Consider the following 15,939-nt stretch of genomic DNA (forward strand, 5'->3'; position numbering starts at 1 on the left):
ATACGAGTATATTCCAGTTGGGAAGATGTGACATACACAAGTGGAAAGTTTACCCTGAACCCCAAGAGTCTAAGAGCAGTATGAGATGAGAACCAGAAAGTCTTAGGTACAGCCTTAGGCTCTCTCTCATCTAACTCCACCATTCCACAGGCAGACAGTTGAGGCCCAGAGAGGGCAAGGGGCTTTCCCCAGGTCACACAGAGCATTATTTCCCAAATGAGTCCAATGGACGGTAACCAAGGAAGCATAAAGAATCGTGGCCTGGGAGACCTAGGACCTGGCCCCTAGACATACTGACCTGTAAAATGGGGCAAATGACTTAGATGATTTGGAAAGACCCTTCCAGTTCTGGAATATTCTGGGCTCTGCCTAAGCCATGTTTTGGAAGAGGGCAAAATCAGAGGCTATGGTTTCCTAAGGCAAATTGGTGTCTCTTCGGCTTGGGTGTTGCCAAGGGCCTAGGACAGTGTCCGGCGTAACAGGGGCACTCAACACATGTCTGATGTGTTGATGAGCAAACATTTTTCCGAGGTTCAGAGCCAAAACCCCTGTATAAACTCCCTGGAGGGAGACAGAGTGAAGAAGAAGGTTCTGAGCGGAGGAGTGCTGCTCAGGGAGATGTTACCACGCAAGGCAGAGGAACCATCGTGGGCCAGCAGGGCTGTGCAGGTGAATAGAAAGGCCCAGGCCAGCGTGGAGCTTCAGACTGAGGAGGAGAGGTTAAGACGGTGCCCGAGGGGCCACCCTTTGAGCTTATTCACCAGGAGCCAGGATTAGCCTGGGTCAGGAGCAGGCACACCTTTGTGACCTGTGAGCTTAGGGAGAACACAAAGGTATGTGCAGACACAACTCCGGCCCCCAAAAACAAGAAAAGCCTCGTTTAAGGCCAGCGTGGTAGCTCGCAGCTCCCTTCGGGCACTGTGAAGGCGCACTCAGCCTTCTGAGAACAGTTCACCAGGTAGAGGTGAAAAGTTGGGACCATGCAAGGACTGGAGAGGGTGCAGAAGATGCTATCCTAGGACAGGTTTCCTCTTGGTCCTCCACGCCTTTCTGGGACACCTGGCGTGGCCCTCCTGATATGTGTCCTCAGTGTTTCATTAAAGAGACAGGTGACCATTTCCCCCTAGATGGAACATTCTCAGGTGGCTTAAGGACTTTCGTGGGGAGAGGGGAAGAGTTTGTGAGGAATGATTGCTCTTGAGGGAGTCAGTGGTCAGAGAGCCCAGCTGTTCACTCAGCAGGCTAGTTTGACTTTGGCCTGAAGCCACCACAGGCCCTTCCACCCTTGCAGACAGTAGAAGGTGGCCAGGGTGGGCTCTGTTAAAGAGCTGGGAGGAAAGGATGCTGACCACACCTTCCTGTCCCCTGCCCATGCTCATGCTCCCACTCGGGACAAACCTGTACGTCTGGCTGTGACCAAAATTGAGCACAATTCAAGGAACCAACTGACACAGTTAACTGACTTGGGAAGACAGCGGTCAGGGCTCCAAGAGCAAAGCTCACCCCCGGTCTAAGCGCCTGAGGTACTTACATGACGGTCCATTGGTGATCAGGGGCACATCCTCCTTCGCTTTGACCTTTACAGGCAGCTGGTTCTAATGGTTCTGAGAGGCTTAGGATCTCTGTGTTTGAGCTGAAAACCTAAGCCATGTCCAGGTGGACACATGTGCATCTGTGGACATTTGCAGCCGGCCAAGGAGTGAAGAAATTAGAGGTGCTGGAATCCGATAGCCCAGGTTTTACATCTCAGTTCAACCTCTTGAGCAGCCAAGTGGCCTTGGGAGAACTAGTTCTCTGGCCAGTTTTCCTCATTTGTTTAAAGACGAGACGTGTGTACAAGGTTGTGGAGAGGACTAGGGATGTGTGTATGCAGAGCCTGACTCAGCCGCCATTCAGTGTGTTGTCATCACCATCGTTCGTAACCCTCACATTGGTCTTGGAGTAAGTTTGGGTCATTGAACATTTGCAGTTTATCTTACAAATGTCTCATCATACGAATTCCACGTGCATGCCTGAGAAATAAAAATCTCCTCAAGAAGCTCTTGGAATTTATAGACTATTATTAATCAATGTCACCCCCCAATAAGTTTAATTTTTTTTAAAAAAAGAAACTCTTACTGTGGACACTCCAGGCTTTGCAGACTATGTTAACATATAAACACCTCCCTGCCCTGTATTTGCCCACCTTCTATTGATTTTAGAATATTACTAAACGTTTCATTTCACAGTACATCAGAAAATGGCCAGCTTGTTGATAACAGGGTTCTCCATGTTAGGGTTTTTGTCCTATCTTTGTATATCTTAGTCGCTTTCGTGCGCCATTTGACTTGATGATAAATCATTTTGTGAACATGTATTGATCACCAGTTGGAATCAAACCTAATCTAAATTCCTGAGACGTATATAATGACAGTACAGTATAACTGAATCTGTAATTTGGTGGCTATATGGAACATTTCTTCTAAGAGTTCTTAAGCCAAAAAATGACATTGTGAGAAAACTGTAATTATAACAAGTACCATGAAATAGCACCATTGTCATTTAAAGTTATTATACAATTTATTTTACATGCCAAGTTTTGGGCCCTGGGCTGCTTAATGAACTGATATTTGAGGCCAAAAAGTTCCAGTTCTGTAAAGGAATGGAGTGAACCCTTGGAGTTTGACACAACGTGGTTTTACCTGAAACTGAGTTTGGAAGATGGTGGATTCCTATGGGAATAAGACCACTTGAGTAAAATCAACTTGTATGTTTATATATTAGTAAGAAACCTACAGTTTTTATTATAAATTACTGTAAATGTCTAAAGCCTACATCTGTATTCATTGAAGTCTTTCAGCAAATGTAGTTATTACTAATTAATCCTAATTAACTCATTGGAAACTGGGATCATTTCTTAAATACACCTTGTTAGTACCTCACCTCAAATATGCATATATGATATTAAATACAGACACTACTGAGCCAGTGAGTGGGGTGCTAAATGCCCCGTATTATACTGATATTGTCTGTCTCCCTCACCCCCAATCCAAACTGGAGAGAGGGAGCTTGTGGTTGTGGATCCCAGAGTACCACTACTCTCAGAAGTCTTCACTCTTCTTGGAAATTCTTGGTTCTGGGTTCTAAGAATCATAGGCTCACCCAAAGTTGCATCACTGTTGGGGGTAAACCAAACTGGAGCCCACATGCTCTAAGCAATGGGTGTGCAAAGAGAGCGTGACAGACGACAAATGACCATCAGGGTTAGAGGCAGCTGGGCATACCTTTCGTTTCCTCGTTTGTTAAATGAGAGGACTTTTTACAGCCTATTCGGTGACATAGCAAATGTGAAAGCACTTTATAAATTGTAACACAGAAGCTGGAATGAGGTTGACGTAACATAGAATTCCCTTTCCCTGGTTCGCAGTCCTTTCCGAGCCTGGAGGAGCCAGCTTCCCTCACCACCCCCACCCCCACTGAGGAGAGACAGTGCAGAATAAAGTTGTTAGTTAAGCAGCGGATAGACTGTGGACCTCCTAAATCCCTGCCCTCCATCCCAACCCATCCTGGGTATCTACTCCTAGCTGCTCCGTTAACTTACTATCTTGTCAGCCTTGAGGAAGGCGAGGCCCGTCTGCTTAATTCTGCACCTGGTTGCCATTCTGAAGTAGAGAGAGGGGTCACGGTAGCAGAGAAGCTAATGATTCATAGAAAATATTTTTCTGTCACCCCAATAAGCTTTCATTTAAAAAACATTACTAGTTACCCAGAGACTTGCCAACATTTCTTAATTAAATAAATCATACGCTTTCTTTGCCAGCTTAAAAAAAAAAAGAAATTGGTCATGTGGTATCAGTCTGACCCATCTTTGTATAATCCCCCCATCTGTCTCTGCATGCCAGAAATTTTGCTTGACAGTTTATCTACATTCTTTCATTTGCCCTCCCCCACCCCCAAAAAATATTTTTTTCTGGTTCTTCATAGAATGCCTCTGGAAGGCATTTTTTCTCCAACCCCATGATTAGAGGCCAGGAAAAAAAAAAAAAGCACATGATAAATAAAAGGGAAGGAATACCCCCTTCCATTTTCACCCCTTTTCAAAGTCATTGTGGTTCATTCTCTGATTCTCTTTTCTGACAAGAACAGAGCAGGAGTGTATCAGAATACGGTGTGTCACGTGCCTCCACAGACCAAATCAACACCTCAGGTATCTTGCATGGAAGTGTGTGAGAAGGCCTATAAAACAGTTCATGATAGGTCTTTAGTCTCTCTCCAAAGGGTCCCACCGTATTGTGATGGTTTGAAAACCCTCCTCACTGCTCTGGGGAGACAGAGTGCGGCAGAGAGATACGCAAGTGGGGCCGCTTGCCTGGGTGTTAGTGTCAAGGTCTGGTCTGCTGGTCTCAAACAAGGGGGAGAAGCTCTCCATACAGAAATCTCTCCTCTCTGCCTTAAAATATTTTTGTATAAATGATGGGACCCAGGGTAGGGCAAGGGGGACTTCCTTGACCTCAGAATTCCACGCGTCCAGTAACCAACCTTATAGAGACCGTGTGCCTCCCCAGAGGGTTCTGTCAGCCGTTCCTCATGCAGAAAGAAACCGATGCAGCCCCGGCGTCCAGCCCCTCTCCCCTCTCCAGGCCTGTGGGTTCTGTTCATCACTAAAAATGCCGTTGGGGACTTTCCCCCTTTTGCTTTTATTGCCTTAACACTAGACAAGTGAAGAAGAAGAAGAGTTAGAGGAGGAGGAGGAGGACCCGGAAGAAGATAGGAAATCCACAAGAGAAGAGGAGAGTGAAGCGCCGAAGTCCCCAGAGCCACAGCCAGGCCCAGTCCTGGCTCCCGCAGAGGGGCCACCCCTGCAGGCCCTTGGCCAGCCCTCGGGCTCCTTCATCTGTGAAATGCCCAACTGTGGGGCTGTAAGTGTCTCTGCGTCCTCCGTCTTCCGGGGATCTGGGACTAGCGAGGGCCAGACATGTGGCTGTGCCTGGCGTTTTTGAAGAGATGATGCATTTTAGAAAGGGAAGGGATGATGCATTTCTGCAGGGAAGGTTTGGCAGAGGGAATTCCACGTTGCCGTGGTATGGTTTCGTTCATCCCATTGACTTACTCGTTCGGCCAGCAGATATTTCTGGAGTGTCATGTTCTGTGTCCAGCACTGTGCTGCATGCTCAGAGGCCATGAAATAGATCCCTGCCCTCAGGAAGCGTGTGGTTCCGAGCTGTTCAGTGTCGATGCCGCCTCGGCCTCAGAACGGAACACTCTCCATTTCTCGGTGCTTCTCCACTCCTCTGGGCTGTGTGTCACACCAGGTCATGCCCAGTTGATTTAAATACACTGGGAGAGCCCACAGAGGATTGTCCTTCTGTAACATAATTTCAGAGATTTAGCTCCACTTTCTTTGTATTTTTTGGGGGAAACAAAAAAGATTTACTAGGCAAACTAATCATGTAAACAGGATGAAATGGGAGTCTGTGTAATTACTTAGCCTAGTATTTTTCAAGTACGGTAGCAGTACCATTTAGCTAACATAAAACCAGTTCACCATTTGATCATTCTTAGCACTAAAGGAAGGCCTTACAGAATCTATACTGGCCTAGTCCAAGGCTCTCTGTGTATTTTAAAGGATATTTTTTTAAAGTTGTCTGCTTTGGATTCTCAATACCCCCCAGTCCCCCACTAGTCTGAATTAATGAGATTTCCCAAATCAGATTTCTTAAAGCCAGGCACACCTGCACAGACAAGTTTTAGAGGTATTACTCAAAAAATGAACATTTTACTCAAAATTACACATATTACTCAAAATATGTAATATGTAATTACGCATATTACTCAAAAAATGAACATTTTGGGTGGCCAGTGAGCTCAGCTGGTTAGAGCATGGGACTGGTAACACCAAGGTTGCTGGTTCGATCCCCTCACAGACCGCTGTGAGATGCACCCTTCTTAAAAAAAAAATGAAAATTTTGCTTCTTTCACAAGAAGCTCTGTTTTCCTCAGATTAGCACTTATCTTTGTTTGTACATTATATAGAACAATACTGTTTTCCAGAGTGTACTGAATGCTGTTTATTGAGTCTGTCACTTAGATAAAGAAAGCAAGTCTTCAAAATATTTAGATCCTAAAGCAGAAATTCATTTGATTTACATTTAAGAAAAAAATGAAAAGGCTCAAAAAAAAAAAAGCATGTATGCATTTTGCATTATCTTTGAAAAGAACATAAGAAATTGCTCGCTTGTTTCTATCTTTGATGTTTAATGACCTGGATGCTTCTCACTCCATCATTGCCATTCTGTATAGAGCACTTCCGTTTAAGGATAATTAAGATGTGACTTTAAGTGATAGTACTTCTTGGTGAATTTGTTTAGAAGTTGGATGCTTCCTCCGGTCATAGTTTTAATGTACAGTAAATTCTTGACCGAGTGGGATGGCATCTTTTATTTTTTCCAATCAGAAGTGCTCAGCGAATACTTTTTAATGAGCTTTTCAAATCACACGGGAAAAAAAGCATGTTAGTTTTAATCCTTGACTAACCATGGAAGTTTGGGTTGCTAAATCAGCAATAGGTTTTTGTTTGGTTTTTTCCCTGTAAGACCATAAACAGCTCATGAACTTGACACAGAGTAGCCACCTGCAGCTGGGGGTGGGGGGAGGGATTCCTGTATCTGATGTATTTAGCAAGCTGGGAGTCAGGGCTTTTGGAATTCGGGGTTGTGGATTATATCCCTTTACAGCAGTGGTTCTCAACTGAGAATGATTTTGTTCCCCCTGAACATTTCACAATGTTCAGAGACATTTTTGTCACAACTGGGGAGGTAGGTAGCATCTGGTGGGTAAAAGCCAGAGATGCTGCTAAACATTCTGCACAATAGTCCCCCCACAATAAAGTTGATCCAACCCCAAATGTCAGTAGTACTGAGGTTGGAAAACGCTGCTTCATGGCAAGCTTTAAAAAATTGTCAAGGTCTTTCCCCTTTTTATCATCCTGTAATCAAATTTGGGGGTTCCTGAAACATTGCTTCAGTAATGGGCTACTGATTGGGGTTTGGATGTAACCTTTAGACTATGTCAGCAGCCAATCACTGTCTTTCAAATTGTGTTTCTTAGGGTTCTAGGGCTTCCTGGGGTGGGGGGGAGCTCAGCAAATCGGCTCAATTTTGGGGTGCTGTCTCTATTTCGACTAGAGCACCTCTGCTGTTAACTTTGATCTTTTGAGTGAGAGCTGATTTGTTAAATTAGAGGAAAAAAAGTGAAGAAAGAAAGAAGGAAAAGAAAGTGGAAGAGAAAGGAAACTCCTTAAAAGAAGTTTGAAAGCTAATCCAACCCCCTCATTTTACAGATGGAAAAAAATAAGGTGGACAGAAGGGGAGTGGCCCAACAGCCACCCTATTAGATAGAGGTGCTGGATCTATGTAGCCCCCGAGTCTCCTGACTTCCAGCTCTGGCCTTCACACTGTGCCATGCCACCTCTTGTCTTCTGGTTATAACAGTGATGGGGTTGTTTGATTGGCACAGCATTTGTGGTTGTGCTCTTTGATCTCCACTTTCTGTAGCATATGCCCCAGGTTTGCTCATGTAAAACCGCTGTGCCCTGTCATTAGACACTGTTTCAAGTATCCCGTGTTTTACCATTGAGTAACTAATAACCCTAATTTCCTTTTCAGGACTGTAGATGTCATGTCACTCCCTTTCTTCCCCAGGTGTTCAGCTCCCGACAGGCACTGAACGGCCACGCCCGCATCCATGGTGGTACCAACCAGGTGACCAAAGCTCGGGGTGCTGTCCCCTCTGGGAAGCAGAAGCCTGGCAGTGCCCAGAGCGGGTACTGCTCGGTGAAGAGCTCACCCTCTCACAGCACCACCAGTGGCGAGACAGACCCCACCACCATCTTCCCCTGCAAGGAGTGTGGCAAGTAGGTGGAATTGGACCAGGGACTGAATCTTAAGTTTGTGATGGATACTCGCTCCCTGGGGGTCAGGCCGAGATGGTTTCTTCAGCCAGAAAGAGAATCCAGACTCTCCCAGTTCTTTCTCGTACCATTCATGGGGGCCTCGTGGTGCCTCAGGGTGGATGGACCTTATCTCTGACTCAGAAGAGGGTCATCTGATGTCTTAAAGCCTAATAAGGATGGATATCTTCAGAGAGCAAACCTCAAGTGGCGAAACGTCACTCTTTTCCAAATATGGTAGATGGGACTCTGATTCCCCCTTCTTCCCTTCACACCCAAACCATATTCACGAGTGTTGCTTTCTTTGCATCCTGCTGACTTTGAGAATGGCTCTAAGTCCCCTAATCAGGAACTCTCTGTAGCAGAGATAGCTTTCCTACCACTCCTGCTCATTCCTGCACCCAGGGCAGACATCACTAATTAATTACCGCACTGTTTGCTACCACATTAAGACAAGACTTCAGATCCTTTCCATCATAATGCTTCAAACTGGCCCAATTAATTGATCAGAGTTAACTCACGAGCTAAAACCCATTTGTCATCCATGCTCTTTTAAGTATAATTTAAAACAAAAACTAAGGGGGGAAAACTGACAGTGGGTAGTAATAATAACAGCTAACATTTACTGAGCACTTACTTTATGTGCATGAGGTCATTGAATCCTTACACAGAAACGCCACATGATGGCAGATATGTTTGTGTCCTTGTTTTACAAACAAGGATTGAAAATTAGGTAAAATGACCTGCCCCAGGTTTTACCACCAATAAGAGCAGAGCTGAGATTTGAACCCGGCTGTGTTCAAAGGCAGAGCCTGGGCTCCTGACCACTGCTACGTACTGTTGGTTTGCCTTGTTTATTTATTTACCTCAGGTAGAAACTGCCATTGATGGTAGGACGCACATGGTTCCCTCCCACGGCCTACAGTATAGAATTGCAGTTTACTTCTCAGTGAGTCTGCCTGACTGGAGGTGTAGTACATGGTCACAAGTGACACCCTTTAGCACCCTGGCCCAGTTTCTCTGTCCATAATCTCCAGTGCCTCACACGTGAAGAGAAATGTTACCTGGAGAGATGCCGACCTATCTAACTCTACCAAGAGAACGTCCCTAGTTGTATGAGGAGACCAACTGGGATCTCTACTTACCATCTGCATTCTCGTGGTATATTTCAGACAACTTAATATTAGCTGCCATTTATCAGGTACTCACTATTTGCCTGGTACTCTTTTAAAGGATTTTACAGGTATTGATTAATTTCATCTTTGCAGTAGCCCTGTAAAGTACGTACTTGCAGTAACTGCTGTTTTACAAGCAGAGAAACTGAGGCATAGAAAGGTTAAGCTGCTTGTCTCAGTGTATAGCCGAGCAGGGATTCACACCATGCAGGCTGGCCCCGGCCCAGGCTCTAAGCTCGACTCGGTTCGGTGGCACCTGCCAAAGTGAATTGGAACTGGGGGCTCTCTTCCCTCTTTGAAGCACAGAAATGGGGGAGATGGATTTAGGTGTCATTCCCCTCCTCTCTGCTCTGAACCAGGACGTGATACCATCTTTATGTCACCATGGAAGAAATGACCCCTGGGTTCACCTTTAAGCTTATTTACCTTAAATAATGAAACTTCCTCAGACTGACTCCTGTTCTCTACCACCCAATTTCCTTGGGGTCATGGAGCGTGGGGGGTGGTCCCGGTCTTGCCAGTTTCCTGTAAGAGGAGCCAGCATCTTCTACCCACTCTGCTCAGTTTGCGAGTCTTTATTCCACCAGGTGGAGACAGAGGACATTTTAACAAAAATTAGTATTTCCAGCTTCTGGTTCTTCCGGTGGCCTCCATTAAATGTTTTTCATGTCATGTTTTCATGCTGCTTGGGATCTCTTTCTACCATAACTCCAGTTAAGATTTGATGGAAAACAGAAATATTTTCTGGTTTTCCTGAGTAGGAATTAGCATTAGGTAAATGTTTGCAGAATGCCCCTTTTAGCTGCTGAAATTCAGCTTTCAGCATGTCCAGTTGTGATTCATCAACTCTGTTTGACTGTTCTTAGAAATCAGATACATTTTTTTCCCTTTATGAGCTCAGGAATGATTAGAGTATTTATACCACCCACTCCTCCAAAAACAGGCAGTCTCACATCTGGGCAAACTTTTCCTGAAAAAGGCCCAGCTAGAATATTTTAGTATGCAGGCTATGTTATCTTTGCCACAACTACTCTGCTCTGCCATTGTATTGCAAAGGCAGCTGTAGACAGCACATAAACAAATAGCTGTAGCTGTGTTCCAGTAAAACGATTATTTACAGAAACAAGCAACAGGCTGGATTTGGCCCATTGACAATAGTTTGCAGACTCCTTATCCCAGGGTTTCTCGAACTCAGCACTGCCATTTCGGGCCTGATAATTTCGCGTTTGGGGAAGAAGGGCTGCCCTCTGCATTGTAGGATTGTAGAGGCCAGAAGTACCCCACCCCACCCGCAAGTTGTGGCAATCAAAAATGGCACCAGACATTGCCAGATGTTCCCTGCAGAGGCAAAATCATCCCAGCTGAGAACCACTATTTCAGTCTAAAGCAAACAGTAGGAAATGATGATAATAGGAGGACCAACAAGAAGGAGTCTCGGATGAAGAGGAGTGGTGGGTGCAGCTCAGAAGTCAAGTACAACAAAGACAGAAGAGGGGCTGTTGGATTTGGCCACACAGAGTTACTGGTGGCCTTGAGAGCACTGGGCTTGGAGAGGGTGGAGGAAGGAGGGGAGGAGCTATACCAAGTGTGTGCAGATCTTAAAGAGTCCTGACTGCGGGAGAACAGGGCCGGGGTCCTGAGGGGGATGATGGGTTGTTTTACAATGGGAACTACCAGAGCTCGGCAGCTTGGGTTGGGGATTCTCAGATTGGTAGAGCGGATTTGGTTAGTGATGGAGAGAAAGAGGGAAGCTGCAGGAGGAGAAAGGGCACGTATTCCAGACCACAGATGGACAGGAAGGCCTTTGAGAATTTTTCCTCCATTGCTGCAGGAAGGAAGCCGGACACTCTAAATGTGTTCCTGTCCCCATCTCCTCTCCTTGTAATGCTTGGAGAGGAGCGAGGTGAGGTGACAGGTCCCTGGGGGGGAGGAGGTCCTGGGAGCTCAGGAGCTGAGGACTCTGTCAAAGCTCCCCCAGACCATGTCAGCCCCCACAGCTGCTATTTCCTGTAGGACGCCTGGCTTTCCAAGAACCCCGTTCCTTCTAAATTTCACATGCTTCTTTTTCTGCATTTTTAGAGTCTTCTTCAAGATCAAAAGCCGGAATGCACACATGAAGACTCACAGGCAGCAGGAGGAACAGCAGAGGCAAAAGGCTCAGAAGGCAGCTTTTGCAGCTGAGATGGCAGCCACAATCGAGAGAACTACGGGGCCCGTGGGGGCGCCGGGGCTGCTGCCCCTGGACCAGCTGAGTCTAATCAAACCCATCAAGGACGTGGACATCCTTGATGATGACGTTGTCCAGCAGTTAGGAGGTGTCATGGAAGAGGCCGAGGTCGTCGACACCGATCTCCTCTTGGATGATCAGGCTTCAGTTTTGCTTCAGGGGGACACGGAACTCTAAAGCCCTGGGTGTCACCTAGAGACATCGAAAACTCATGGCCTCCATCTTCATCTTCAGTCAGGAAACCTGGACTGCCTGCTTGTTTTGTAACCATTTTAAACTACCTGTTTGAAAAGTGGTCGTTTTATTCAGGTTGAGGAAAAAAAAAAAATCCAGTATCTTTTCCTTTTTATTTAAAAAAAAAATTGTTTTTGTGGAAGGTTGGAGCAAATAAATAATTGGCACAACTCTGTGTAAGAGGTGTGCCAGTTCCCATGAGCTACAGTTACTGGTGACCTTGAGAAGAACACTTGGGCTGAAGTGCAGGGATAAGAGTCCAGCCGGAGAGGGTGGAGGAGGAAGGCGCTACACCGTGGGCTACATTCCCAGGAACTCCTTCCTGGCAGGGAAAGAACCTGACTTTTGTGTTCTTTGGCTTTCAGATGTCAACCGTCCTGGCTGCCTTTTATCCCAAAGCTTGCAGGGAGTGAGTGAGTGAGTGAGTGAAGCACGCTGCCCTCTTCTTGCTAGGGCCTTGGGCCTTCCTTTCCCACCGAGTTATTTTTTGTTCTGACCTCATTTTGTAATTTGCAGTGAACTTGGCATCTCTGCCAGGAGACTGTGCTAGTGGGGTAGCTTTCCAGAGAGCAAAGGAAGCCCTCATGTGCCATGCTTTCCTCTAGCACACACATCGTTTGAAGAGTTGACCAAATGGGAAAATGAGTTTTTTCCCTGCCTTGCCTGTCATTCGTTGGCCTGTTTCTAGGAACTGAGTACTGTATAATTTCAGGCTTAAACTCCCTGGCAATGATTTACTAAAGACCTGGTTCATAGAGCAAGTGCAGTATCTTCCAATGTTCCCTGAGGGCTGGGTGGCTCTGTTGGGGGCTCAGTGGTCTCAGAGCTGTGTTTCAGTGTGAGCCCCCTGGAGACCCACTGGGAGAAAAATAACCCCAACTATTAAGTTGCCAGGGCTGTTTTGAGGGAGGGTGGTTGAGAGGCACACGTTAAATACCGAGAATGCAAAAAAAAAAAGTGTTCTTTTGCCCAAAAACTGAATTGGAAGAGCCCATTCTTTTTTACAACACTGTTAACGTGCAGTGGAGTTGTGAAATGACTCTGCCATTTGGAAGTACTGTGAAATCTCGTTCACTTGGAATTTTGCTGTAATTCATCTGTGTTGGACCAAAGTTTACCTTGACGCTAACCATGATGAAAAGAGTTTTTTAACAAATTTGATAGCAAATAGGTGGTGTGATCAAAAATACGGGGAATGTTTAAATAAAAATTTATTACAGTAAAAGACACATTGCTGTTAATCCCCCTCAGAATTCTCCCCCTCCCTTCGAACACACTTATCCCATCATTCTTACCACTTTCTGAAGCAGTTCTGGAAGTCCTCTTTCATGAGTGTCTTTAGTTGCGCTGTCATGGCTGCCTCGATGTCCTGAATCATTTTGACTTTGGGGCAGAGCCAGAAGTCTCACGGTGCCAGATCCAGTGAATAAGGTGGATGAGGACACACAGTATTGTGTTTATTTGACAGAAATTGCCATACCAGAAGCGATGTGTGACACGGAGTATTGTCATGATGGAGGATGATTTAACGGCACACTTTAAAACACACCTTCTCTCAACTGTAGCTCACACCCTACTGACTGCACCAAACAAATTGAAACTTGTCACACACTGTTCCTAAGGTTTGATGTACCACTTCCCGTATTGAAGATCCTGCCTTTCCGTTGGATGGCACTCAGCAGCATTCACCATATTTTGTGATCACAATGGAAAGACTCTATGTCACATATCGCTTCTGGTATGGCAGTTTCTGTCAAATGAAAACATTACAGTGTGTCCTCATCCACCTTATTCACCAGATCTGGCACCGTGCAACTTCTGGCTCTTCCCCAAAATCAAAATGACCATGAAAGGAAAACATTTTGAATCCATTCAGGACATGGAGGCAGCCATGACAGTGCAACTAAAGACACTCATGAAAGAGGACTTCCAGAAACTGCTTCAGAAAGTGGCAAGAACGATGGGATAAGTATGTTCAAAGCGAGGGGGAGTATTTTCAGGGGAATTAATGGCAATTAATCTTTTACTGTAATAAATTGTTTTGTATTTAAACATTCACGGTATTGTTTGATCACACCTCGTACAAGGGAAATAGCATTAAAGCCAACAAAAATGGTTTCAGATACCACTCTAGCTACAATGTTTGCATTCAGACAATGAATGTATTCATTAAAGTCATTTACCAAAGCACTTCTAGAATTCTCCAAGCTACGTAACTCTGCCTCCTCCTGTCCCTGTCATCAGGGATTGCTATTTGTACTTGAAGGTAATAAACCTGTAATCCTTCAAAAATGTCATTTAGCTTAGGCTTTTGAGCTGAGTCAGACTGATCCGTCCCACTGTTAGGGCAAATGAGTGTGCCCCTTCAGACTGGTACAAGGCCCCAGCACAAAGAGGACCTCGCTGGACGGCCCCTTCTGGTTTAATGCTGTGTGACTTCCGGAGAGGGGGCTTCCTGGTCTTGCCCGCCCCAGGTAGGCTGATTCCCCAGCTTGTGTAGGTGCTGGGCCACTTTGCTGGCACATTAATAGTTTGACAGTAGAGAAAATGTCAGCAGAAGCATGAAGATGAGACCCGAGCATCCTTTTTAAGTTTGACTCCGCAAAAGCACAGAACTCAATGGTCCACAGCAGCCCCCGCGGGCAGTGTTCTCTGAATCTCAGGAAAGCTATGGGCAGAAGATAAGTACAAAGGTTCTTTTCATTGCTGTCATTCTGTTTTCAGAAAAGAGGTCTTAGAGGTTCCCATCATCTTTCCTTTAGGGGAAAAAGAAGTTTTATTTGCTGCCATTTCAGACAGGTTATTCTCTTGTATGTTTTGAGTTCGTAACTGCCTGGGCAGTGTGCATCAACTTCGTGGCAGAACCGTTCCAGAACCATTCCAGCTAATGTTGGCCAGTGGCATCTGTTCCAGTGACTACTTCCTTCTGCTTGTGAATGTCTGAGAGTGATTCTGGAAAGGTTCTGCTCTCGGGTCTATGAAAGCTTATCTATCAAAGCAGCAAACACACAGAGAAATGTTTATAAAGCAAATGTATTCGTTCTGTTTGGAGACTTGCCCAGCCGTTCCAGTTTTAAACATTAAAAATAAACTGAGTTGCCAAGGAAAAAATATAATGCACAATTTAATTTTGATTTTTCATGCAGTATAGTGTAAGCATTTTTGACTTGAAATAACCAAAGAACTCCTCCTTAATGAGACAGTTCAAATTTCTGAATTAGTATTTCTTGACAATATCAACTTAAATTGACTTCATAGTAAAGCATTGTACTTATTTCTTTTCTGAAATGATTCTGCCTGCATGTATGTGTTGTGTTTTAGCTTCCCCCACCCCTCCCAACCCCAAAGAACTTTTCTTCCTAAAGGTCAATGTCTTCAACATGGTTACTGTTTACTATCAGATGGTTTTTCATTAGTGAATTTAGATCTCTTTGAGAAAGCTTGTATATAAAAAGTTAACAGATATATTTTATGGAAAAACCCATCTTATTTTCAAATATATTTAACTGCTGTTATATTTTATTAGAGGAAGGTTGTAAATATTTTCTAGGAGTTCTATTGTAAAGAAAAGTATTTTTGAAAAAACTTAATGTAATAAAAATTAAAACGTTTTTAAATATTGGTTGTGATTGCTTCCTGTTCTGGCTTCGTTATGTTCTATTCTCAGCAAATGACTTGCATGGCTTCTCATTTCAGGATGTAATTTATTCAGGTTTGCACTATGATAAGTTGACATCATAATATCTAGTATGCTTAACTGTGTTTTCCCGGAATGCAGGTCCCTTGGTCCATATCAAGAGCACTATGTATAGCATATTCATAATTTTTCTTTTGTAATGTGTGTATTTTTAATAAGGATTTTATGTAACATTTTGGCAAAAAGAGGACAGTATTTTCTAGTGAATTTTATAATACATTTTGCTAAAAATGTTTCTTCCTAGGTCAGTTTTTGTTAAGGTGAACCAAAAGTCTTATTTTACCAGGGGTTTAAAAAAAAAGTTTGAAGCTTGAAAGCAAAGTTATATTTAAACATCATATGTAACAAATAAATAAAGATGTTTTATAGACTTGTCCTAAAAAGGTGCATTCCTTAAAAACAAAAACAACTGGGGCATTCTAGGTTGGTTTCCCCGAGTGGTAAGCATTTTTTTTTTTTTTTTTAATTATCACAACAATTTTTTCAGAAAGAGAGCCAGGAGAATTTACTTTAAAGGTTCCAGTCATTAGCCTTCTCAGAAATTTATTACAGTTCCTATAGAGAGGCATTCTTCAAATAGAGATGTAACCAAATAAACACTGTCATATTTATTTGTGAAAACCTGATTCAATATTGCATCAGCTGCTCTGAAAATAAAATGTTATCTTTTTGAGTTTCA

At 44.2% G+C, this 15,939-nt stretch overlaps 1 protein-coding gene across 21 annotated transcripts in view; it reads left to right on the forward strand.

Moving 5' to 3' along the window:
- The window catches only part of TRERF1 (transcriptional regulating factor 1), a 197,333-nt gene extending 181,394 nt beyond the window's left edge, over positions 1-15,939 (forward strand). For 17 of the 21 annotated variants that reach the window (XM_074332927.2, XM_074332935.2, XM_074332925.2 and 14 more), the window contains 3 exons: positions 4,695-4,898; positions 7,644-7,891; positions 11,182-15,939. In XM_074332927.2, coding sequence (XP_074189028.2) covers positions 4,695-4,898; positions 7,644-7,891; positions 11,182-11,506 — 777 coding nt within the window. In that variant the 3' untranslated portion in view covers positions 11,507-15,939. The remainder of the gene's footprint in view (positions 1-4,694; positions 4,899-7,643; positions 7,892-11,181) is intronic. The other 4 variants (XM_074332937.2, XM_074332939.2, XM_074332943.2 and 1 more) reach the window with 2 other exon arrangements.

Source organism: Rhinolophus sinicus, chromosome 2 (assembly GCF_057876585.1).
Source record: "Rhinolophus sinicus isolate RSI-liver-muscle chromosome 2, RSI-T2T, whole genome shotgun sequence".
Lineage (NCBI taxonomy): Eukaryota > Metazoa > Chordata > Mammalia > Chiroptera > Rhinolophidae > Rhinolophus > Rhinolophus sinicus.